General features: G+C 43.2%; 1 protein-coding gene across 1 annotated transcript in view; it reads left to right on the top strand.

Moving 5' to 3' along the window:
- Positions 1-26,168, top strand: part of ACBD6 (acyl-CoA binding domain containing 6) — a 94,271-nt gene that overhangs the window by 43,848 nt on the left and 24,255 nt on the right. The window contains exon 6 of the mRNA XM_044439147.1: positions 7,396-7,485. Within this exon, the coding sequence (XP_044295082.1) occupies positions 7,396-7,485 (90 nt within the window). The remainder of the gene's footprint in view (positions 1-7,395; positions 7,486-26,168) is intronic.

Genomic DNA, 26,168 nt, shown 5'->3' on the forward strand with positions numbered 1-26,168 from the left:
CAGCTAAAACGTGTTCTCCATGGGCAAAAGAACAAAACAGTAATGGACATCCTGGATATATTTTGAGCAGGGCTGCATGTCTGGTGCAATTTCATGAAGAGAAGAACATCAGCAGAAATCACCTTCCTGTGAATCACTATCTTTGCGGTTTTCTAAAAAAAGCACGTTTCTAGCATTATGGCTTTGGAAATATGCTTGAAACAATGATTCAGTTCACATGAATTGCCAGGAACAAGTAGACAGCCTCACCTGTGTTTTAACAGTCTATGATCAGTCTAGTCAGCATTTCTTGAGAGGGATGTGCAAAACCCAGAACACTGGGCTGTTCAGGGGCTAAGCCACCCAGCAGTTAACCCACCAACAAACCATGAATTGACTGCTGGGTTCTTTAAACCTTAAACCCATTGTGGTGGATTTTCATGTCACACTGAACAACCTGTGGCCCGGATACAAGTGTGGTGTACTGGTTAAAAATGTGGGACTGGGACTCAGGCAATCTGGGTTCCAGTCCCTGCTCAGCCATGCAGCCAACTGGGTGGCTTTGCGCCAGTCACAGACTATCAGCCCAACCTACCTACCTCACAAAATTGTTGTTGCGGGGAAGAGAACAAGAGCAGCAGAAGGATGTCAGCAACTTTGAGTTCATGGGCGGGGGAAGTGGGATATAAATTGAATAAGTGGAAGTGGCTGACATTCTGCAGCAGATTGTGTGACAAGACTGACTTTGGAGCTGGTGGAGAGGGAAGGAGTGAAGCTCTGTTGGGATACATGGCAGTCTTCTCCCCCTCCTTTCAGGCAGATCAGGAAAAAGGCTTTCAAGCTGAAAGGCATTACTATGTTAAAGCTGACCAGATTTGCAATACAAAAGAAGAGTATTGCAGAAGTCATTCACAAAGAAAACAAGCAAGTTAGAAAACTGGCCATTAGGGAAATGTGGCTCAATGATAAAAAAAATATCTCTCTCTCCCTTTTCAAACTGAAAAGAGCAAACCATACTTTCCAGGTTCCTCTGCTTAAAGGGCAGCAGTCACTTGAAGTGTCTGATGCTTCCCAACCTGTTAACCTGATGCTGTACCCTCGAATAACGATGCTACGCTCATCCCCCTCCGCATCCATGCTCACTAAACTTTCCCACAGATTTTGAGACTCTGATTCTCTGCAACTTCCTGGTTTCTGTCTGGGCCTTGACATTGCTGCTGCAGATTCCAGCCCTTCCTCTTTATCTGAGCTACAATCTATTCCCACAGTCTTTGAAAGTACTTTTATAGCAAAGATAGGCTCAGTTCCTACACCTAGTGGTCCCTCAGCCTCTCTTCCTTTCAAGCAGATGCAAAACATTTAGACAGCTAAAACATCCAGATCCTTGTAAACCTCCAAGCTAGGAAAGTTATGGGCAGCCCTATTGGACAGTATCCTAAGAGGTTAAAGATAGGTCTTACTAGATTTTTGTGAATATCACCAGTGCACACAGTGTTCAGAAACGAGGCTCTCTACCACCCGCCGTCTGCCATACTATCGGAGAAGCTTGTTTCAGTGGCCAGTGTATAGGAGAAAATGGGATGCCTCCAGTTAATGAAAGGTCAGTTCATCACATTTATAATCTTTGGAAGGATGTGAAAGTATAGCTAATGCAGCATGGAAGCATACGTCTGGAAATTTTTTAATTGCTGTTGTTTGAGTCCCTAGTAAACGAGGTCCTTTAATGAATGGACTTTTCTCATTAAATATGGACGCTAGATCACAAAGTATTGCTTTCATTAAATGGAAAACTCCTTATGTAGGGAACTCCTTATGTATCTGTGTATTTATTATTTGATATCTTACCCTTCCCATTAACCACATGGCTTCCTGGGCAGGTTACAACAATAAAACCATATGAAACAGCATAAAAACACAAGTCAGATTACAATAAAACATTACCACAATAAGAATGCCCCCAGCTTAACAGAACTAGTAATTTCATAAAAGGCATACCATATTGTTAAAACACCATTAAACACAGGTTCACAGTTGAAATACTAGTGAAATAAAAAAGTCTTCACCTGCAGGAAATAGGGTACAAAGAGGGTGTCAGGTGAACCTTTCCTCATTTCAGAGGTGAGGTGCCACTCCTGAAAAGGCCCTTCTTGTTGCCACCCTCCTTATTTCCTGAGGATGGCACTCCCTCAGAAGGGCCTCAGATGTGAATCTAAGGTGTCATATCCTTTAGCTATCCTGGCCTGAAGCCATTTGGGGCTTTAATATTACCACCTTGAATTGGGCCTGGATTTGAATTGGTAGCCAGTGGAGATGGTGGAGAACTGACTTTATATGATCGTATCTGCCAGCCCTCATTAGCAGTCTAACTGCCCTATTCAGACCAACTGAAGTTTCCAGACCATCTTCAAGGGAAGCCCCATGTAAAACACACTGCAGTATTCCAGGTGAGAGGTTACCCGTGTGTGGATAACTGTTGCCAGGACCTGTTTGTCCAGATTTGGCCACAGCTGATATAGCAGCTTTAAGGTATGCGTTATGAAATACTGATATTTCATTAAAAGAAGTGGGTGGTGACAGTTTACCTCTGAGGAATGTAGACAAAAGGGTATTGTGTAGCCCATCCTCCTTTGTAGGGTCGGAGGTGCAAAAGACACAAAGCCAGAATATAGTTGTGGCACAGGCAAGAACTCAGACTGAGCCTGGAACCATTTACATGGAAGCCAGATGAGCGGGAACCCGAGGTTCCTGGTTCCAGTCCCAGTTGCTTCTGACACACACAACGGGGTATAAGTGTGATGATAAAAATGCAGTTTTCTGCTATTATGGCACTGTGTTGGCTTTAATGTTTTAATTAATGTTTATATGAATCTTTAGCAATTGTATGAATTTTAATTGTATTTTAATATATTATGTTGATATTAATGTATAATCGGTATTTTGTGAAACACCTAGAGATACATAAATAATGTCAGTCTATTAAATTATTTGTTCATCAGTTTGATTTTAATTTGCTTTTGTTTTTACCAGATACTAGAGTACAGTAAGATTTAATAATTTACGTAGCACTAATGTGGGTGTCTCCTGTTTGTACAAAGAATCATTGCCAAAACGCATTCTAATTGAAGGTTAATTAGTGTACCATTAAAATAATGTGTTACAAAATTAATTACTTGTTAGGTCACAAAGTTTAAAGGCTTAACAGATGATGTTGGAGACAGCATTTTCCTACTCAAAAATAATGATCTATATCTGATTGCTTTCTGAGTAGTATAAACTGCATTGGTTTAGGTGTCAACCTCATCTCCCTAATTTCAAACATAAAATTGTGCTGTATGCATAAATACTTTGCTTGCTTGCTTGTAGACTAAAGCTTTAGGACGAGGTAGGTCACACCTAGCCAGCTAGAAGTTTTATAAAATCTTCCACATATGTTTGAGTGGTCCAGAAAGGAATGCACATGCTTGATAACCTGCATTGGGATATCACGTTTCCCTTCAGCATGAATATGAAAGTATATCACTTCTTCTAGGCTTGGGTCATTCTCACTAAAAACTACAAGTATGTACACACTGAAGGCACAAGTGAGATTGAACTTTTTTTCTACAAATGTCACTTGCTTTTAAAGTTCTTTTATTGAATATGATAAAACTTCCTGACAGTACAGCCTGTACTCCGGAGGCACTTGGTGATTCCCTTGCCCACCCTATTTTCAGTGTGGCCGGTTGGTGGTGGTCTTTGGTATAGCTTGATGGGAAGGGCCTTCAGCAGATGAGCTGGGCTGCTGGCTGAGCAGTTCACTTTTCCCATCACCATGGCTCCAAACGTACCACCATCGTTCTTTCCTGTACAGGACTGGGGTACTCACCTGTTTTTATAGGGCTTTCTCACCACAGATTTGTTTGTTTGTTTGTTTGTTTGTTTGGGTATTTTTACCCCATCCAATACCCAGTGGGCCTCTGGACGGCTTTCTTATGGGAGCAATAGGCAGGCTTCAGATTCTAGGAGTAAGTTGCTTTTAAATGCCAAGGGCTGCCAACAACAGCCAGGCACAAAATGATGGCTCATGTTGTTTAGTCAAGTATCTAGTATACCCCATGAACCATACATGGACAAATCTACATGGAAGCTACCAGCCATCTTTCATTCCAACCCAGCACTCTTAACACTGGCAGCCCTCAACCAAGACTGGTTGAAAGCAGCCAATTAGTACTCTAGTTTTATAGATTAGGAGCATGAGAGATAAGCAATTAGCACAAGGCCAGCCATGGCAGAGATTTTTCTTTTCTTGAAATCTTTCTTGCTGTTGTTAAAAGTATTGGTGATTCACTGAAAATCAGTTAAAAATCTACCACAAGACTGGCCTTCTCCCTGCCCTTGCCTTATGGCATATGCCATATAGTAGTGTGAAGTCGCTCCAGATTGCAGAATAATCAGTAAAAGCAATTCCAGTACGACAAATGTGGCTCTACTGAAATCACAAACTGTGTTGTTCTTAACTAGTATATGCCCACACTTGCAAATATGGGAATAGCTTTTCACTCTTCAAGTTTATGAATACCTTGAAGGTTGTTGACTCTGCTTTGCCAGTCTGACATTCTGCGAGTGTACCTGAAATCATGATTCTGTCAGGATACTTTGGGGTGAAGGTAGGTTGGTTGACAGTCCAGCTGCCTGTTCAGTGCTTCATTGCTTTTTTCCCCCCTTGGGCCTCATGGCATGACTTGCTTCTTTTTCAGCACCTCCTTGCTGACGTAGAATTTTGTACTAGGAGAAGGAGATGACAAGCACCAAACAAAGGCACCACAAGAATAAATTACTGTGGACCTTTTTAGGTGTATTTTTCCTCAATTAGTCTTCCCATGATGAGGGAAATTAAGATTGTGTGAAAGGAAAAAAAATATGAATGAGAGAAAAGCAGTAGATGGTAGAAAAATTTTTTCTCTCCTCGCACATACTTACAGCTTAAACTATTTTTGCGTGATCTTTCTTGAAAAAGGATGCAGAAACTTCAGATCACCTTGTGCTAAAAATTGCTCTCTGAATACAACAGCTGGATCCCCAGAAAGTTTTATCTGGTTACCACATCTGCATGCAAAAGTCAATCCCACTGCATTAAGTGGAACTTACTTCCACGTGAATGTAAATAGCAGGGTGGGGAATCTTTTTTTCTTCCCAGAGTCTGGGATGCCAAAGTGGATGGGGACCACATAGCAGCAGTGGTGGGGTCAGGGCAAGTTGTGGGTGGGGCCAGGTTGTACATTGCTCCATTTTGTCTGTCTCTCCCCCCCCCCTCGTATATACACTATTCTGTTTCACACACCCTTGTTCTGTCTCTCCTAAACTTCTCTATTCTCTCTATTCCCCCCTCCCCCCTCACACACACACACATGAACATAATCAATGTACTGCTAGGAATGTGTTTCCCTGAGGGGAAAATGACTGGGGAGGTCCAGACAAAAAAACCTCATTCTGAGTACGGTGGTACCTTGGCTCATGAACTTAATCCTTTCCAGGAGTCTGGTCGTGACCCAAATTGGTCGTGAGCCAAATTAAATTTCCCCATAAGGTTCAATGTAAATAAGGTTAATCTGTTCGGTAGCTACTTTTTTTTAATCAGAAAAATGTGAAGCAAAGTGACAAAGAACAACAAAGATCGCGGCCGTCTCCCCCTCCCTGCCCCCAGAGCAGCCATCTCCCTGCCTGCACCAGCACAGCCACGATCGCACCCCTCATCCCGATGTGCTGGTGGTGGGGGGAGAGGAACGAACGCGGGCGTGCTGGGGGGAGATGACCAAGATCATGGCTGTGCTCCTGCAGGAAAGACGGGCACAATCACGGGCACACTCCTGCAGGAAAGACGGGAGTGATCTCGGCCATCTCCCCCCTGCCCCCAGCACAATCACAGCCATCTACCCACTCGGGGGGTGGGGTGGGGAGACGGCCGCCATCATGGTCACCACCCAATGTGGAGTTCACAACCTGAGTTAAAATTTTTGTGACATTTTTGTTCACGACCCGATTTGGTCGTCAACTGAGGTATTCCTGAGCCGAGGTACCTCTGTAGCTTCCACGAGCCCATAGATGAGTGGCAATTTACAACTGTGATTACGTATTTGATGTATTCACTCTGGTGGTGGGTTCCTGCAACATGATCAGCCTTGCTATATGGGCAGCCTATTAGCCACCATGTCCCAGTGTGTTGGACAGACGATGGGCACCCTGTGGGTAGCACCATACGACCACCAAAAGTATTTCTACCCTCCCTGCTGCACTACCCTGAACGATTTCAGACACCCTATGGCTTTCTTGTTACTTAAAGGAATATGGAAGACTCAGACTTTGGAAGCTAGCTGACAAGCCAGCTTTTACAGTTCCCCATTTGGCAGCTATGAACAGTCCTTCCAAGGAGTCCCAGCAGTACCCTGCAGATTGCTTGTGCTCGCCAAGTAATTTCTTAAAATTGTTTTTGTTTATTTTTGCCTCCTTTAACTTGTGTAGTTAATTGCATTTTTTTAAAATGTCCTGCTGCCCTCTTGCCATGGTGAATGAGCACAGTTACATGGGAGCAGCAGCGGAAAGCCTGGAAGGGGGTGGGGGCTGCTGGCACAGTGGAGCAGGTGCCCATCTGTCCAGTGCCCCCCTCCGGGCAAGAATTTATTTATTTGTTTAAATTCTCTAGGCTGTTTACAGCACACAAAATACAAACAGCAAAACAAACATCATAAAAAGATTACCATGCAAAATAAGTCATTTTTGCAGGTAAGTTCATCTCCATGCTGAGAACCTTTGGCACCTGTCAGAGAGTGTTGTCTGAACCCAGCCATGAAGGCTGAGCTTGCTGCAAGGCATGGGCAGAGCTTTTTCTAACGATTACAAATCCTCTCAAGCTGGCATGTGGTATCATCCTGTCATGCAGCAGAGAAGCCCTCCCACTGGTTCCACCCTCTAAGCCCCCCTCGGAGTTGACACTTGCAAGAAGGCCTCAGAGGCTGAGCGTCGTGTCCAAATAGATTATGCTTGGAAGAGGCATCCCATTCATTTTCGCCATATATGCATCAAAGTAGCCAGGCTGTCCCTATCTTGGAACAGGTGCGGCCGGGGTACCAATCTCAGCTTGTTGTAGGCACCTCTATCCGTGCTGCTGCTTCCACTTCCAGGGACAAGAACAGATCCAGCCCCCCCCCCCCCCCGGCCCAAAATGGAAAGCCTGTTCCTTCAGGGCAAGGAGAGCCCCAGCCAGAGCTGGTGTTTCCCCCGATTCCCAGATGGGCGTTTGGCCTGACTTGGAGAAAGACTCATGACACTACAGTGCAAGCTCTGTTCATACGAACGCACCCAATGAAATGCCTTGAAGTTCGTGATGCCTAACTTACTCCTGCCATTTCGTCTAACGTGGCTCTTTCTTTGCTGTTTTAGGGCAGAGCTCTGCTGCACTGGGCATGTGACAGGGGACACAAGGAGCTAGCCTCCGTCCTGCTCCAGCACACAGCCGATGTTAACAGCCAGGTATGGACTGGGAGAGCGGCAACTGTGTGACGTCGGGCTCCTGGCGAGGGGAAGCATACACCGCAGATCGTGCTCAGTTGGATTCCTGCCTTCTCTGTAGGGTTCTTCCACGGTTGGGTGAGAGGCTGGGCAGAAATGGTTTTTACGGCCTCGCTTCGGCACTTCACTGCTAAACTTCACACCAGTACCATGAATATGGGCCATGTTAGGTTGTGTGCACCATGTAGGAGAAACAAGGAGCCTTCTCAGGGTTTTTGCAGTGGTCTTCAGTCTCTTTTGGCCAGTGGGCCTATTTTAGAGAATGGCATAGGCACTCTCACATAGCTCCTAGTTCTGATGGCAATACACTACTTCCAGCATCAGAAGCACTGTGCCTGTGTATACCATGGGTGGGAGGGTGCCTGTTGGGTTTTACCCTGTGGCAGCTAGTTGGCCACCATGTGGACAGAATGTTGGAGAAGACGGGCCTTCATCTGATCCAGCATGACTTGATGAGTGTATGTATAGGCTGCATGAGTATAGAAAAGTGCGCTATGTGGGGTGAAAGCGGTCATTGGAGAAGGAAGCCCCAGGAGGGAAAGGAGCTGGGTTTAAAGGAAGCAAGACCACTTGGTAAGGGGAAAGGGAGAAAATGTTCCAAGCATTCTGTCTTCACCAAAAGGACTAGCAACCTGAAGCTGATGCAGAAAGAGAACCATTGTGGAGGCTTAGAGGTGATGTGAAAGGGAAAGGAAAGAGTGCTTCCCACAGAGGTAAAGGACAAGCAAAGAGGAGCTGGCTTAGCCAAGCAATGACTAGAACATAGGTGAAGACTGGCCAATTTTGTACTTCTGCCTGATGTCCAGAATGAATTGCCGCTGCTCTGGAAGTGTTCACACCAGTTCAGTAAAAGAACGGGCTCTCCCTGCCAGGCAGCAGGTGCTGGGCCTGCAAAGCTGTGCAGCATGCAGTCTTTCGTGCACCCCTGGAGCTGTCTGGCTTCCCTCAGGTATCCTGTCACCAGCACTGAAATGAGCTTTAATTGCAGAAATGGCCAGCTTCTGTGTGTGGGATTGTGGGGGGAGAGGAAGCATTTTGTCCTGAGCTGGTCCTGGAAGAAACCGTAGTAGGGCTGGATCATCCAACGTTATGTAGACATAATGTTTTCTTATGGTCAATTTTTGAATTTGGTTCAGGTTTATGAAAGTAACACACATGTTCTGGTTGCCAAATTTTAACCTGGGGTAGAATTGAGAAATCAGAATCCTGTCCCCTCTACCCCCGCCACCGTTTTTTGTGATATATTGCAGTTTTCTAACCAGACTATTTTGGGACTGCCAAAAATAGCAATGCTTTCAAAATTAAAATGTTTGGCATCCTCTCCTATGCCCCAAGAGTAATAAAAGAAGCTTTATTAAAGGTCTTGGGTGAAATAGAAATGTTTGCAGGCAAACCCAGTAATGTGTTTGCAGACCTAATACCTAGACTTCAAAATTACTTAAATTGTAGTATCTTTCTGTACGCCCGTACATCCATCCATCCCCCCATAACACACACACACACATGAGAGAGTGAGAGTGAGGATGAGCTCAAGCTAGCTTACCTTCATATAGAAGACAGTATATGTTTGCTGGAGGGGTAAATGGTCTCCAAGCTGAACAACACTGGAATCCTAATTTTGGAATAGGAATAAGTACCACATGCCCATTTGGAGGCTCTGCTCTTGTATATTATCAGGTGCACATGTGCAAGTCTCTAGAAGTTTATATATCTATATAAGCTGAGAACTGTACCTTTGTTGATTGACCTTAACTCAGCAGTAAAACAGATACTTTGCATATCCTATCTTCCAGCTTACATTCCATTATATGTGCAGGCATGGTATCTTAAGTAGCAGCTCTGGGAGGCACTAAGAGCTCCTGAAAGTCAGGGTGACCAGTAGTGACCTAGGTTAGTTTGCGACCTAACAGTGCAAAGTGTGAGGGGAAAAAAGCATTTTATTTATTATTTATTTTATTTATTTATTAAAACATTTTTATGCTGCCCCATTCGCCAAAGCCTCGGGGCGGCTTACAACAATAAATTAAAAGTAATTATAATATAAATTATAATATAAACATTATATTAAAAATACAAAAATACAATATAAAATAAGCCGCCCTGGCCAGATAAACTCTAGTAATACAGTTAAAATGCCGCTTAAATAAAAAGGTCTTCGCCTGGCGCCAAAAAACAAATAATGACGGCGCCAGGCGGACCTCTCTGGGGAGCGTGTTCCATAACTTAGGCGCCACTGCAGAGAAAGCCCTCCTCCGGGTACCCACCCTCCTAATTTCTTTCACCTATAGACCTATGTGAGATGTTACAGAAAACCATGGTGTTTCACAGTGATAATGAGTTGCAGCAACTCATGCCTCCCCTCTCCAGAAACCACTGTTGGGTTTAAATTACCCATAGTTCCTCATGACAGAGGAACTGTATGTGCCCCTACTTTCGAAGGATCAGAAGTTGTGCAGCTGAATTAGTTGGAATGATATATTCCAGGGTGATTCAGATCAGATTCTCTTGAAACAATTTGTCTTGTTCATTGCTGCCTTCTGTCTGTCCTCCTTTGCTTATTTCTTTAGGATCATGAATTCCTTCAGGTTTTGTAACAACCACATAGTGTTGAGTTGCATTAACGAGTGGCAGGGCTTCCCCCCCTCCAAATTACAGGGCAGACAGAGTTCAGCTCCTTGAGTGTAGATAATTACCTTTAATAGTACACTTGGAAAGAGGTGGTGATTGCATGGCAAGGAGATGCAAAAAGAACTATTGTTGGGGGAGGGGGGCTTTGCTTTGTGCTAAAATCAGTCATTAGTGAAACCTAATTACCTTAATCCCTACCCCCCAGGCTATAACCTACTGGGTGGCTGTGTCTTTGGGAACTGTGCTTGAGAACTTAGGTGATTTGATGATCTTTAAGGGAACTATCACCAAGATCTAAAACGTGCTTCCTTGTCTTTATGTATTTCTGGCTTTCTTCTCTCTCACTTGTGTGCACGCACACACAGGTGAGTGGGTATACATAGGCTGGGTTTGGTCATAATGCTAAACCATGGCTTTGTGTTACATGTATGAACCTGGAGCTCACTATGCCTCCCTTCCCCCTCCTCAAGGCTTCTGTGAGGAGGAGATCAGAAAGATAGCGCTTTTGGCTAACTATAGTTTAACTGTGTTTAGTCTTAATGTGTGGAACTTAAGTTTGGGGAACAGGTCAGAATCAGAAGCTCTGCTCTGCCAGGAGGCGTGAGCCAGTAACTTTTGTTGTTGTTAACTCCTGAAGGCTTCATTCCCTCCTGCTAACTTTCTGAAGTAGCACAGGTGAATCTCCATTCCATTCTCCACAAAACTCACTCACTCACTCACTCCCAACTGCCACATGCACCTTTTCCTTCCCAGATGAGGCTCTTCCCCCACCAGTGCTATAAAGCTTTCCCCCAAGTTCGTTAGTGAAGAGGCAGGGTCTTAACTGTAGGAGGAGGGAAGGATTAAACCTTCCTTTCCTGCCACTCACTGCTGCGCTGCTCAGGTGACCAGAGTTTGCTTAGGATGAGAGGGGGTTGCTCCCTCCCAGCCCACACAGGAATCCCACGGAAAGCCCAGGTCTACTGCAGTCCTGGCTTTTAAGTGCCTTTCTTTCTGCTTACACAGGGAAGGCTGCCATCATGATTGTGAGGAGGAGCTCAGAAAAGTGCCCTCTTATTTTCAACTAGCTGTAGCCTTTCATTATTTGAACCCAGACAAACCGTGGTTAGCCTTAACTGGTTTAGGGCAGAGGGCAGGCAACGCATGCAGCCAAGATACTTCTTCGATGCTGCCGCGATCAAAGGATGAGCAGGGTAGGAAAGAAACGTGGATCTCACCAGGTTCAGAAGCCTTTTCAGACAGGAGTTATCCAAATTTTCCCAGCACAAGTCATGGCTTGTAGTAGGGCTTGTTGGTTGTTGTGTTGCTTGAGCCCGGGTGCCAGATCCCATCCTGACTGCAGAAACATGGTGAGGGAGCTGCTTGGAAAATCCCCTGTCTGAAAAGCATTACTTCTGTGTGCTTTTTGCATTGTGGGATCAAATCCTGTCTTCCTTCTCAAAACCAAGCTGTCACTGTTTAAAATGGCATTCATCCCCCACTCCTTTCTCTCACCTTTAGCTGTAAGCTACAGTACACAGGCCATTTAGTCCGAATTTACACTGTATACCTTCACAATGATTAAACAGTCATGCTTGGAATTCAAGGCAGTATCTTCCTAGCCCAGAGGCTCCATGTGCCCTGGCCAATTCAGAATGTCTAGAGTCCAGATAAGAGTCTTGAGCTCATGCATAGTTTCTCAGTAGCTTGAATTTACATGTCTAAGCAGACCTGGAGATGGGAACAATAGAGGGCAAAAGAAGAAGGGGAAGCAGAGGATGAGGTGGCTGGATGGTGTCACTGAAGCAGTTGGTGTGAGCTTGAGTGGACTCCGGGGGATGGTGGAGGACAGGAAGGCCTGGAGGAATGTTGTCCATGGGGTTGCGATGGGTCGGACACGACTTCGCGACTAACAACAACAACTTGTACAGTTCTGGGTTTCTGGAATGAAGAGCCTTGCCTAGTCCTGGAAAGTTTCTTCTGCCCAGGTACGGAAATGTTGTCAAGGCAAGGCTGTCTGTTGCAATGGCTCTGCTTCTGTTAGGATGACTGGCTGGAAATGGTGGTGCCTGGAGATTACGGTTTGGCCTCGTGGATTCTCCAGCATGGGGCTCCACAGGTACTATTTAACACGGAACTGCTGGCTGGGGCCATCCAGAGCGTCAAAGTGGTATGCTGAAGACATGCAACTCCGAGTCTTCTTTGCATCCTCATCAGGTGGAGTTCTGAATATGTTAGATCAATGGCCTGCTTCAGCCCTGGACAGGATGAGGGCTAATAAACCAGGCCAGTGGGTGACAGGATGGAGGCTGTCAGTGTTTTCTGGGTGAGGCTTCACTCCCTGAAGAAGCAGGGCCATAATCTTGAGGTGCTCCTGGAGTTGTCTTTGCCACTTGAGGCTCATGTGACCTCAGCAGCATGGAGTGTCCTCTTCCAGCTACAGCTGGTGGCCCAGATATGCCCCTGACTAGTAGGAGGAGAGGCTTTACCAGTCTCTGCTGTGGTAACCTCTACATTAGATTACGTTAATGCATTCCATGTGCATCTGCCTTTGAAGATGGGTCAGAAGCTGCCGCTTGTACAGACTGTTGCAACTTGATGGATCACGAGGATAGTAGAAGATTTGCACATACGGGGCCAGTCCGGGCCCATACCGTGGCTGCTTGCATGCTTTCAGGCTTGATTTGAGGTACTGGTTTCAACCTATAAAGCTTAATGTGTCTTGGGTATGCAGTACCTGGGGGAGCATCTCTCCCAGGAGGAATCCTGCACTCATCCTTTAAGGCCTTCCCCCAGGTGCCTCTTCCAGACCTCCAAGGGAAGTTTGGAGGGAGAGCAAAGGAGTGTTGGCCCTCAGTTTTGGAATGTACTCTGTAGTGAGGTCTACCTGGCACCACCCTTGTCATTTTCTCTGTGCCAGATTAAAGCTTTCTTCTATTCCCAGATAGGACTTTTTTCTATTCCTGGGCATTTCTTCAACTCTCAGGAATATAATATAACTTTTAAAATACTATTTGTTTTTATCAAGTCTTGGAATGTTGTTGTTAATAACATTGTTTCAAACTGTTTGACACTTTTGTTTGTTAAATGTTGTATTTTTTTCTTTTCAAGTTGTATTTTAATTTTTTGTGGAATGCCCAGAGGGCTTTAACTATTGGGCAGTATAGAAACGTAGTGCCCTTAAAAATATTTCCACCAGTAGCTGTCTGAAGCAAAGAGGCCCGGTAATCATGGCCAACACATTAGATGCAGGAAATCTACAAGGGAATTGGCCATCGCACGCACCAGGTGTGAGATTAGCACTCAAGGTTCACAAAGATATTGCAGAGAAGCGGAACATGTTTTTAGCATCTTCCTTGAACAGGATGTTGGAGGAAGACCTCTAGAAGGCGATAAATCTGAAACATTACCACAGATTGAAGTGTCTGTAGACAAGGTTTGAGAGCAAATTGATAGATTAAATGGTAATAAGTCATCAAGAGCAGATTGCATATCTTCGTATGTGACCTTTTACTGGCTTGTATACTGGGGATTAGTGTTAACAATGTCATTTTTCTTTATCGGAAACCCAAGTTCTAGGAAGAACAGGCAAATGAATTTAACTTTGGTACACAGCAAATCGCCTAGTATTTAGATCAATCAAATGATATGAATAGCCTGGACTCTGGTTAAACTGTGTAAACATAAATTAGGGGTAATATCTGTAAATATTAGGGTAGAATTAGAAGTCCTTGTAAGGAGAGATCTCTTGTTCCACAGGTATATATAACCTATTGGTTCTACCACTGTAAAGAAAGAATCAGGGTAACATCTGCAGCTTTGTATGTGCACCTGAGTTTATTGACACACATGAAGGAATTTGGACAGTAAAACTAGCACCATTACCTGTGGATTTCAAGTTTATTTTATTTAACTTTAAACATTTCAATCCATTTCAATTTTAAATTAACTTTAACTTTAAACATTTAAATTAACTTTAAAAATTTCAATTTCAAGAGCATGGGACTGGGACTCAGACGATCTGGGTTCTAGTCCCCACTCAGCCATGGAGCCAGCTGGGTGACTTCGGGTCAGTCACAGACTCTCAGCCCAACCTACCTCACAGGGTTGTTGTTGTGGGGATAAGATGGAGGAGGAGATGTAAGCTGCCTTGAGCCCTTTGTAGGGAAAAGGCAGGCTATAAATTGAAAAATAAATAAAATAAAATCCAACTTTTTATGTTCTGCTATAGAAACCCTATAGCAGGTCACAACCTGGATAAAATTGTGACAAAATAATGAGGATTAGTAGAAATAAGATACTACTCAAAGTAAGTCTATAGAAACATGCAAAAGAATCCAAAGATAGAGTAAGAAAATTGTGCATTTTCTGTAATAAATGCCCCTTATCTCTAGGAGCATCCTCTTTTCCTAAACTTTCACTACTTCCTTGGTCTTGTACAACCAACTCTTTAAATGGTACAACTTCACATATCATTCCTTTCCCAGGAAAGATAAAAGCACACTGCTTCTCTACTGTTCTGTCTCATTACCTTATTCTTGCAAAATCTTCCTTCATGGCATTGGAGAGCATCATTACAGTATAATTTGACTAATGTGATTCCACACCTTTTAAGTGTGTTGCTCACAAAAGCTGTAAAATTGCTAGTCTTTTGAGTTTGTTGGCATTGGTAACCTAATGTGCTGTTGCAGGGACTGGGCTGTTTGCTTTGCTCAGGCGCACTTGTACATTCCAAGAAACATGAGGCTGGCACCAGAAATGTTAACCTTTGTGGCATATTACCTTTTGTTCGGGCACTGCCTCTTGGTTTGTTGCATTTCTTACAATACGTCGCTCAGCTTCAGAGAGGGCAGTGTTAATGCCTTCCTCTACTTGATTCAAGATGGACAGTCAGTTTTAGGTAACTGATCATTTGGTGTCCATTTTTATTTCAAAGGGGTAGCATTCTTGTTGCCTTCATATAACCTTTCCTTTTGCAGACAGAAAATGCTCTGTGAGTTTAAATTCCAAGGCGCTTGTGAGTCAGAGTGCTTCTGGGGACCAAGATGCCGAATTGCTATTTCTTTATATTATACTCATGCACGCATTTGCGAATGGGGGAGCGAGTCCTTTCAAATAGAGACAATACAAACATAATAAATGGAAGGGAAGGTTCATCTCCCTCATGACTCAATCCTTCTCAAACGACATTATTATTGACTGGACCATCGGTTGCCAAAAAGAAAAATCAATTTTAGAAGTACTTGCTTGGCCACAGATCATGGTACTAACCCAGCACAGACAGGCTGATTTTATCAACTATCTCAAGACTAATTTCCACCATTAGCCAGAAATGAAGTAGAAATTATGGATATGTCAAAGATGCTTTAGTATTTCTTTCCATTCTCTTTCTTTTTTTATTCTGTCCCTCTAAAATGCTTTTATGTCTCCTTTCATTCTGTCATCTTCCAGTGTGATGCAGTTATACATTCCGTGTAACTCAGAGCTTGCACTTAGTGTTGGCTAATGTTCCCCAAAAGCAATATCCCCTCATGATATTATTCACCTCCTCAATACCTTCTCATCCACCCTTTTATGGCTCCATTTTACATTTGTTTTGCATAGGTACACCTATGAACAAGCTCTGAATTGAAGTATATGGGTGTTGTGAGCGGGTCCCTTCCCTCTTTCTGGTTATCAAAGTCAAGACTATCCCTTGAAGTGCAGTAGCACAGATTACAGAACAGTATGAACTTTAAATAGTCTTCTGCCAAGGTTGAGCAGAAGCCTTTGCCCATGTGAAGAGTTGAATCCAAACGGAAACTTCTCCTGTGACCCTTCCTCCCTCCCTTTTGGTAAAGCTTCTGACTCCACCATCAGGATGGCTTTTGCTGCCTGAGGACAAGACGGCTGGAATGGCAAAGACCCTCTCACTGGGCAGCTTGTTTCTCTCATCACCTCCATACTGGGTCAAGGACCGAGTCTCACATCTCCTCCACCTCCCCTCTGAAGACCCTTCTGCCTCTTCTAGAGCAGGTGATTCTCACGCTCTGCCTGAGAAACATCACTAGGTAACCTTGACACTTCAGAATCCTCACCTGTTCCCCAGTCCTGTGTCCTGCCCCTCCAAATTTCTAACTGTGAAGCTGCTTAAGTCCCCAAGAAGGTGGACAGCAGAGAAAACAGCATACCCTGATGTACAAGATTGCTTGGGCATTCAAAGCCCAACATTAGTTTTTCTCTTTCCTTTTTAATTTTGCTGTTCAGGGATTGCAAACGTATATGCCCACACTGTTTACACTGTTGCCAATGGCTGTGAAATCCATTAACCAAAATAAAGGAAAGATCCGCTTAGTGACAGAGGGTAGCTTTCTGCATTAAAACGTTGACTTGGTGCCAGTCACAGTTATTAGAAGTGGCACAGTTCCACATTTCTCTCGCAGGTCTCTCCGAAGAATGCAGGTTGGCAGCAGGGTGAATGCTAAGTGGTCAGTACTCAGCAGATGCTGTTTATATCTTCTGAGGAAAAAACCTTTTCAGCAGAAACATTGTTCAAAGCGCTCACTGGTTTCTGCTGGAACATTAAAATGCTTTTTGACTGCTGCAGGGATTTCACTTGGGTTGTCCTCTTATCTTTGGCATGTGAACAAACTGCACTACAGAGATTCTTCTGAGCGGAAGGTGCTCTCCTGCTTTCCAAACTTTGCTGGATTTTATACATACATCTTTTTCCTTGTGACATTCTTTAAACCCCTGAAGTATGGGGAAATGCCAGCCATTTTTCCTGCTAGCACACATATATTGATCTATAGTGTTGCCATAATGAAATTTAACTTCAGGGAAGAAACGTCAGATTTTGAAGTGGTGTCCTATTTCCTTTGTGTTCCTGTGGAGTTAGCATCTGGAGATGCCCTTGGAAGAATGTACAGGGCTTAAGGATTCGGGTGTGTTGTCATTGGTAGACTATGAGGAGAACATTAATTCGTTTTCAAAGCTCGGCATCCTCTATCCCAGGGGTGGCCAGACTTGCTCAATGAAGAGCCAGACATGGTTAAAGGCAGATGTTTGAGAGCCGCAAGCAGGCACCAGCGGGCAGTGTCTGTGAGCAGCAAGTGGGTACCAACAGGCAGTGTGCTGTGAGCGACAGAATAAACTCAGAGAGGCACATGTGCCTCCAGAGTCTTCGTTTGGCCACCCTTGCTCTATCCGAATCTTAAAATATTCTGTTCCTGGGAAATATTTAGTTGGTGGAACACTGACTGCTGAATTCTGCTGGGACTATTGTACCTTTATTTTATGAGTTACTTATGGTCACCGGACAGTCACACTTAGATATGTCTGAGCTGACATGCCAGCATGTGTAGTGGGTGGAACTAAATGCATTGGCCATTGGGATAGATCAGAGGCTCTAGAAGTTTATTCACCTGATCAGCACATCTGCCAGAATCTATTCTGTCAGCTCTTCTGCCTAATTCATAGAGCTGTCCTTGACCACTTTTGGACATCATAGTTACCTGATTACTGTTCATCAGATATTAATGTTAAGCTTCCTCTTCTGTTTTAGATTAAGCGCAGTTTAACATTTGTTAGGAGTAAGCAAGATAGTTGCTCATAGAACACATTCTCAAGGCCTGCTGGTTTGGATTCAGAGGAGGAGCAAGAGAAGGCTTCAGCATGTGGGCCAAATTGAGACATTGAGACAAGACAAGTGGAGCTGTTTGTTTATTTCAAAATTTATTTAAAACTTCTATATACCGTCCCATAGTAAAAATTCTTGGAACTGTGTAACCATCAGTCCAAACATCAAAACAATGCATAGCATATTGATAACACAGTAATCATAAAAGTTCAAATATAAACTGATAAATAATAATAACAACAACGCACTAGACAATGTGATAACTAATCTACAGCACCAATAAAATGAATAAAAAGCAGTATAAAAGCAGAATATTCTATTCAACAAGTAAAATAATGGGAGAATAAGAAGGTTTTAACCTGGCTTCAAAATGTATAAAATGTTCCAGCAGGCACACCTCCCAGGGAAACTGGTTCCATAGTCGGGGCACTACAGCCAAGAAGGCCCCGCTTCTTGTAGCCACCTTCCTTCCTCCTTCTAAAGGTGACTCACAAAGAAGGACCTCCGTGATTGTAGGGTCCAGGTAGGTACATACGGGAGGAGCCTTTCCTTTCGATATCCAGACCCTAAGCTGTTCAGGGGTTTATACGTCAGTGTGAGAACCTTAAAATGGGCCTGGATAATGAAATGCAAAAAGCAAGGCTTGCTGTGATGCTTTGTCACATACTAAACTGATTCATTGCAGCATTCTAACATAGCCATTAAAATATTAAAAATTCCCCAGTAATTTTTCATATTTTTGGATGGTACCTTGAAAAGCAATCTCCCTAAAAATGTTTTAATAAATGTACAAAGGTTCTTCAAAAAGTTTCTTCACTTTTAAAATTCCATTTATTAAGAATTTCAAAAGCAAATTACATCACTTTTCTACATAGTCACCTTCCTTTGCGAAATGCATTTTTCCCAGCACCATACCAGGTTCTTAATGCCATCAGCAAAAAATATATAAAATATATTTATAAAATATAAAAGTGCAGAAACTTTTTGAAGACTTCTCATATATTAATGTGGTATAGAAAACTCTCTGATGTGCCTATTTTCTATTTGATTATCTTCCTCTTGTTTCTGTTTACTTAGATGTGATTTAATCTATGCCTCTTAATGGGGCATGCTGGGAGTTGTATGCCATTTTTCTGTCTAATCATGCATAGGATTGCACCCTTAGTCATCTGAAAAGCATGTGCTGAATGTGCTAAATCACCAGTATAATTTTAGAAGTCATTGTCCCAAAGGCCTAAGCTTTCTTGGGGCTATCTGTTCTTTTTTTAAAAAAAATTCAGGTGTGAAAATGCAAGCTGTTATTCAAGAATAAAACAGGATTCCTCTGGCAGCTGAATCAGTTTTCCAGGTGAGCGCATCATAACAGAGGAGCTCTAGCCACAAATTGCTTCCTTTAATCCTGGGCTTCATCTTGAAACACGGAGGAACGTGTGTGGCTGCTGTCTTTACTTAGCACTGACAAATCCCTACCTTTCAACCTGGCATCAATCATATTTGCACCCTGTCACTCCAAAGAGCTGTCCTTGACAAAAGAATTTTTTGGAGTTAATAGAAAATTCTTCTTGTCACCATTTATAGACTTGGCTGCTGGCTGTATTGAATGGGCAGATGTCAGTTCCCCAGTACTGAAGGTAAACTGGCTTGTAATATAAACCTGAGAAAGGTTGGAACAAATGAAGCCTGGATTCTTTGGGCAGGTATAGCCATTTTGAACAAGCCAGTTCTACTCCTTGATTAGGTTAATGCACCGTTGTTCTTATGCTGTGGTGTGAGCATGTTCTGTGGGTTTGTATGGGGTTCTGGGAAAAGTTAAGATCGCAGCTTGTAACTCTGCTAGTTCTGGTTTTCAGTGCTAGAGAACTATAACTTAGACCTAGAACTGAAGCCAGTGGACTGAAAGGAAGCACTTTGCAGCAGGTCATCTAGTCCACAATACACTGCACTGTTTTACCTGGGAACATTGTAGACATTTGTTTCCACCAGCGCTGCTATTATAATAGAACAGTTCACGGTCCCCAGTCCTCTGATTTATCTCTCACAGAACAAAGACATAGCTATAGATCCTTTTGTGTTTATTTGTGAAGCACTTGTACTTATTAGGTACTGTTGTAAATTAAGAGAGGAAATGGTTGCAGATAACTGGTCCCATCCAAGAGCATCTGGAGTACTCAAGGACCTCTCACTTGGTAAGAGAACATTTGTCATTGGTCTAAAGATAAGATCTTCTGGATTTCTTCACAAGTGATCTCTGACAGAGGATGTATTACAGACGGAGATGTAGTATTTACTGCTTCAAAATCATCCTGTAAACAGACACACATCAGTCTTCAATTGCTTCCTTTGGCATTTTTCTCCATCGGTTCTCAGCCGTGCTCCCTGCCCATTTCATTGCGCTCTGGTCTGGTGTAAACCATGAAGCTGTACAATCTCTACTAATCAGGAGAGAGTGTTCAGGAGCTATCTCTTCACACCAAAACCCTCAACAACAAAAAGGAAGAGACTTCTCCAAAGCTTTTGGTTTGGAACCAGAACTGGAACCATACAAGAATAGAATCATACAAGGAAAGTGCTTCCATATGGAGACTGTGTAGCAATTCTAATCCGAATACATTTTAAAGCAGGACTTTGAACTGGGCCCAGAAATAAGTAGGAGGAGGTTCTTTGTAGGGTGAACTATGTACTGAGTGTCAGGAGGCATCCTGGCTACTTCCTTTTGCATCCGGTGCAATTTCCAGATACTTTTCAAAAGGTTATCCACATAGAATATTTATTTATTTATACTTGTCAGAATCTAGCCAAAACAGAAATATTGCAAGTAGACAAACTGATTCAGATATGGCAAAACCCCTCTTCTGGATATGCCTGTATGTGCTTCAGGTGTGGTTAAGTAAAGTTTAATAACTGTGGCCAGATCTGCCATCTTCAGGAAGGCAAGCAACTGGTATTGCGGCCAGAACTGAGTAAAGGGATTCCTGTCCAGGTGGACACAATATCAAGAGTAGGCAAACCCTGAAGCTGAGAAGTTTTGTCTTTCAGACAGTGTACCAACCCATCCAGAACAGGTGTATCGCCTCCTCTGAATCATGCCATCTGCCATCAGCTTTTCTGTCTTGGCTGAATTGGGCCTCAGTTTTTAGTCTGCGGGCAGTCTGTCAGTACACTGATTCAGACTTCCACAGCCTTTGACGATAGAGTTAGGTGTCATCAGTATATTTCTGACACCCAAATGCCAAATCCTGGATGTCCTTGGTCAATTAGGCTGTTAATCATTCCTCATGACCTTGGTGTCTAGACTTTAGTAATTACTGTACCTTTCAGAGCAGTGCAGCTGGCTAGCACTGCACTGCTTTTTCTTTGCCATCACTGTTGCAGACTAGGCTTTACAGAGACCTGTTCAGACATATGAAATAGCCTTGGAAGCTAGCAAGCTTAAATAAAGTAGCTTTGGAGGATTTTTTTTACAATAAACCAGGAGTGAAACAAAATGAAAGCAATAATTAGGAGAAATAATCAGGTCAATAGACTTCCATGCTTTCTATTCTTTGGCTTTCATTTTTCATTTTGTTATAATTAAAGGTTAAATTAATTGGTAATAATACAGTCCTAACACAGAAATGTGCAGGCAATATGAGCCTGTTGTCAGAATGCATCTGTACCTGCAGACCAGCTTTATTCTTTTGTTAAAATTAATCTAATATCAGATAAGTTTTGAGAAAGTGGGATAGCCAGGGTTTTTTAGGGGGGAGTATGGGGGGGGGGTCCTTCGAAGATGCATTTTTTGTAGCTTGTCCAGAGAATAAATTTTCATGTTGAATCATCTAGCCCTTATACTACGAACTATGCAGGCTTCCATTTTAACAGGACGCAGTTGCTTAATTTCACCTTTTTATAGATGGCTTAGATGTTGAAATAATCTAAATGATTAAAATAGCATAGCTTGACAGTCTGAACTGTGTAAACCTTTATATAAAGATAGTCACATTAAAGTACTGTATCTAACAAAGTTTAACCTCAGGAAGTTTAGGAATTTCCATTAGCCAATCAGCTGTGCTTGATATTAAGCCTATTTTATAACCATTTCACATGCTTTACTGCAGACATCAGAAAATGCATAGAGAGTTGTATACTCAGATGCCAAAATTAAGCCTTACCTTCATAAAGGTGGTCATGTTTCTTGACCAGCCAATTAAATACCTTTATGAAAAGTCTATATCAAATGCTTTATAATAAAGAGTCAGGGCTTTGTGGAGGGGTGCTCTGTCCTTTTTCCATTACCTCTCCCTGTGGTAATGGAGAATGGTATTGTCTAAGAACCCCTTTTAGATTACTAAGTGCTTAATGACTATTCTGTTGTTGCTGTCTGAAGTTCTGATGGACTGCTGTAATAGCATTTTGAACCTGCGACTAGGTAGCATTACGTGAAAGCAAGTGCCAACGTGATTGTCCTTATGTGGAGGGGAGAACTTCAGAGCTGGGATAATGTCCTGGAGGTCTAATAGAAATAAAAAGCAGTAAATGAGGTAATCAAATTCAGATAAATTAGTATCGGCAGATTCTGAATGATGCACTTGCGTGAGCAATCTTTCAAAATTCTTCCCTGTGTACTGCTGCCATCTCTATATTTATTATAATAATAATATGATCCATGAGGCATCCGAAGGTGGCCTAGCTAATTCTAATTAATCCAGTCAGAGAGAGCAGCAGGGTAAGTGGAACAGTCTATCGGATTGAAATTCATAACTTAATTGAGGTCAAAGTCCTGGGCTGGAAGAACAAAAGTCTTTCTGTAGGATCAGATCGATCAATAGCAATAAATATCTGGCTTGGATACAAGTACTTTATAGTGACAGATTATTTGACACTGGCCAGAGGGCTTGGTCTTGTTGAGGGCAGTGTCCTGTACAGTATTCCACAAGTTATGTTTGTACTCTTTCCAAGACCATAGAAGCCCAGGAGGGGAAGCCCATGATATATTGCAGGTTCCTGTGAGGCAAGGAAGGATGCAATTTAGCGAACTCTCCTAGAATGAAAAGAGTTTATTGATGTCCCTTCAGTCGTGCAAGGGCTTTAGTCACATTAACAGTGGCTGAGGTCAAAAGAATTTGCTTGCAGAAATAGGCAACCGAATCGTCGGGCTTGTCTACAGAAGGGCCAGCGGGAAGTTGGAGATGTTTATTTGTATTGCTTAGAATCCTGCTTTCCACCATGGGCTAACATTTGATAACATAAAATGATTTTAACAGATTAAAGTGATTTTAAAGAACAATGTTAGCTATACTTTGTTAAGATGCTGTGTAGAAAGGACTTTCGTTTTGGAACTGCACAGAGAAGTATTTGCATAGTCATCTATGAAATTCCTATACTTCCCACTCCGAACACTTTGTCCCCTGTTTAAATCCCTTCTTTCAAAAGAAAGCCCTACCTTTAGCAGGTGTAAAAGTCAAAAAGGGATTGGGCTGCATTGCCGACTTCTGGAGCACCTAGACTCTAGAGCAGGGGTCTCAAACCGGTGGCCCGCGGGCCAATTGCCGGGACGGGCGGGCACGGGGGAGGGGCCCTGCGGCCTTCAAAGCGCCGGCGGCACCCAGGCCGGTCGCAGGATGAGCGGCCCACCACCACCGCGGGGGTGGAATACTTGATGCGGCCCAGCCTCACCCAGACTCTGCTTCCAGCGGCCCCCACACAAGTTGAGTTTGAGACCCCTGCTCCAGAGTCTTGGGAGTAAATGGACAAGTGGGTGGCAGTGGAACCTATTGGAGGGACAGTGTGGCCCCAGGGCAGGTCACACAGGAGGAGGGGAAGACAAGGCGAACCCCTTTTGCGAGCAAAAATCACTCCCACGTTTGCTTTCCCTTGACAGTTTGCGCACAGGTAGCTGTCAGGAGAAAAATAAAAAATAAACCTATTTGGAGCCTCTCTGGGTCAATGTCTAGGGTTGGCACCTGTTGCACCTTCATACCAGTTACCCCAGAACATTGCCCATGCAATTTTCCTGTTTTGTACCCATAGAAGTGGGAACTCACTATAGTTGTGCAAGGTTGATCATTTTTTAAAAGTAAGAAAAATTTTGAGGTGCAAAACATTTTTTTTGTAAAGGTGGCCAACGAGTGACCTCCCTTACACTTTGCTTTGGTGGTGGGGGGGGGGGGCTATTGCTTGTGGTACCATGGGTGAGATCTTTTAAGAGCAGTGGGTTGTTGCTTCATGCCGTGCTCACTGCTTCCCTGTACTCACAGTTGCCTGGCTTAAGACAATCTAACAATCCACCAGAGTCACCTATTTGAAAAAAGCAAGCCACCATGGGTGAAGCAGACTGGGTTCCAACAGCCAGCCGTGGTTTGTTACCTGAAATGGGTGGTCACCTCAGGAGAAGTAGGCCACTATCTTCTGTATCATATATGTAACAATTATGTCTTGAAACACGGTGAAGTATAATGAAATAGAGTGCAGCGTTGGGCAAGGCTGATCTTTAGAAGTGTTCTACTGCAAATTTTTAAAGCTGTGTCAAGAATTACAGTGGCAATTCTGGTATTTCTACATTGATGAGGCAACTCTAGTTCAACAGTTGTACTAGTTCTGCTTCAGCTTTTTACATGACTGCCTCTGGATATTAAATAGAGGCAAAAGAAATCATATTTACGTTTAATATAGTTCAGGCAATATTTGTTATTTTTTCAAAACAGAGGAGTTGTGAGTCTACGTTTTAGAAACTTAAATTTATGTTTTCAGCCACTTACTGTAAAACCAATTTGAAACCACATGCTGGTGGTACTGGATATTTTTTGTAGGACGTTGGTCTTGATATGGTGCTGATCAATGTAGAGACCTACCAAGGTTCCTCTCAGACCCTTTTCCTATCACTATCAGATTGAAATAATTATGGTTGCCAAGACCCAGTTTCTCCGGTTTGGTATAGTGCTTTTTCTCTCCTGTAGCTTGGAAAGCAGGAACCATATGACCTTTTTCCCCTACTACCCTCTCCCTCCGTATGCTATTCAGATGTTTTTGCCTTTACTTGCAAGAAGATGGCCTCCTTTCTATCCATCATTAGATTAGGCCCCCTTATTAAATGCCTGATTCTCTAACCTGTGTTCCCATTTGTCTTCTCACAGCTTTAACTTCCTTTCAGTCTTCTTGTTTCTACTCTTAAAAAGAGGCCAACTCAATTTTTCTTGCAGCCTCTTGTTGCTTTTCCTCTGCTTCTGTTCTTTGTTCCCTCCTCCTACTCAGTGCCTTCCCAAGTACACCATTGCCAACAATCTCAAGCCACTTCCACAGGCACAAGGAAAACTCCAGGGTACCCCCTGGGAATCCTGCTCATTCCATAGTGAATCAGAGTCCTTCTGGACCTTGGCTGGGATGAGTTTTCAGCCACAGTGGCCTCCTGGGATCCAGTGCTTCCCAGCAATACTGCCATTTTGGAGCTTGTTCAAATGCTGAGAAACTGGCTTCACGTTCTCTAGCTGAAATAGGGAGACACATTAGCAATGGCCGCCAGAGTGCAGAAAGGGAGTTTGACTCAGCCATTTCTGCTCCATGGAAGTTGTAGCTTCAGTTTATCAAGCATCTCCAGCTCACCCAGCCCCTGAGGCTCTTGCAGTGCAATACCTCTGAACACCTTGTATATTTCTTCAAATAAGAGTTCATGCAGAAAATAAAAGAGGTGATTGTGCAGAGCTGCTGAAAAAGAAAAAGGCTTCCACAAATGAAATGAGAGCATTTCTTCCTGCACCTCTGACTCTCTCCCACCCCTCAGAGTGGCAGAATGAAAAACAGAGCTAACTGCAAGCATACTTTCTTGGATTGGTACCTCAGAAAATTCATTCTGTTTACCCTGAAGGAACATTCCCCTCTAATCCCAAAATTTAGCAACAGGGCCATTGGCCATGATGGAGTACACTAGTGACCTGGAAGCCCTCTGTCCCTCCATCAGATCTGGAAGAAGAGGTATGGTCTGAGGGATCGAATATGAAGACATTTCTGGATTTGGGGTTGCATAAATTTGCATCTTTGTAGTCCAAAACCAAGATTACAGCCTGCTGTTCAAGCTCTGATGTTCATTTGACCTTGAAGAGCAGCCACTTCCCCAGAGCTCCATTAAAAAGTTATTCCTTTGCCCACACCCCTTAATGAGATACGGGCTGGGTGGGCTGCTCTTTTAAATAACAGAAATTCTAATAATTTGGCTCAGAAGTTTTTATACCCTGAAACTGCAGCAGCTCATGAAGAATCTGAACATGGAGTGATAAAAGAATGATGTGCTTCTCTTCCAGTCTACCAGCGTAGATGTACTTGTTTTGATAAACTATACTTTCAATATACCACACATGATAATTTTATGAGCACAAGATTTATATAAAATATTTTAGGTTCCTCTTTAGTATGACCAGAAAAAACCATCAACATTCCCTGAAACATC

This window comes from Varanus komodoensis, unplaced genomic scaffold, assembly GCF_004798865.1.
Source record: "Varanus komodoensis strain SLA01 unplaced genomic scaffold, ASM479886v1 scaffold34_1, whole genome shotgun sequence".
Classification (NCBI taxonomy): Eukaryota; Metazoa; Chordata; class Lepidosauria; order Squamata; family Varanidae; genus Varanus; species Varanus komodoensis.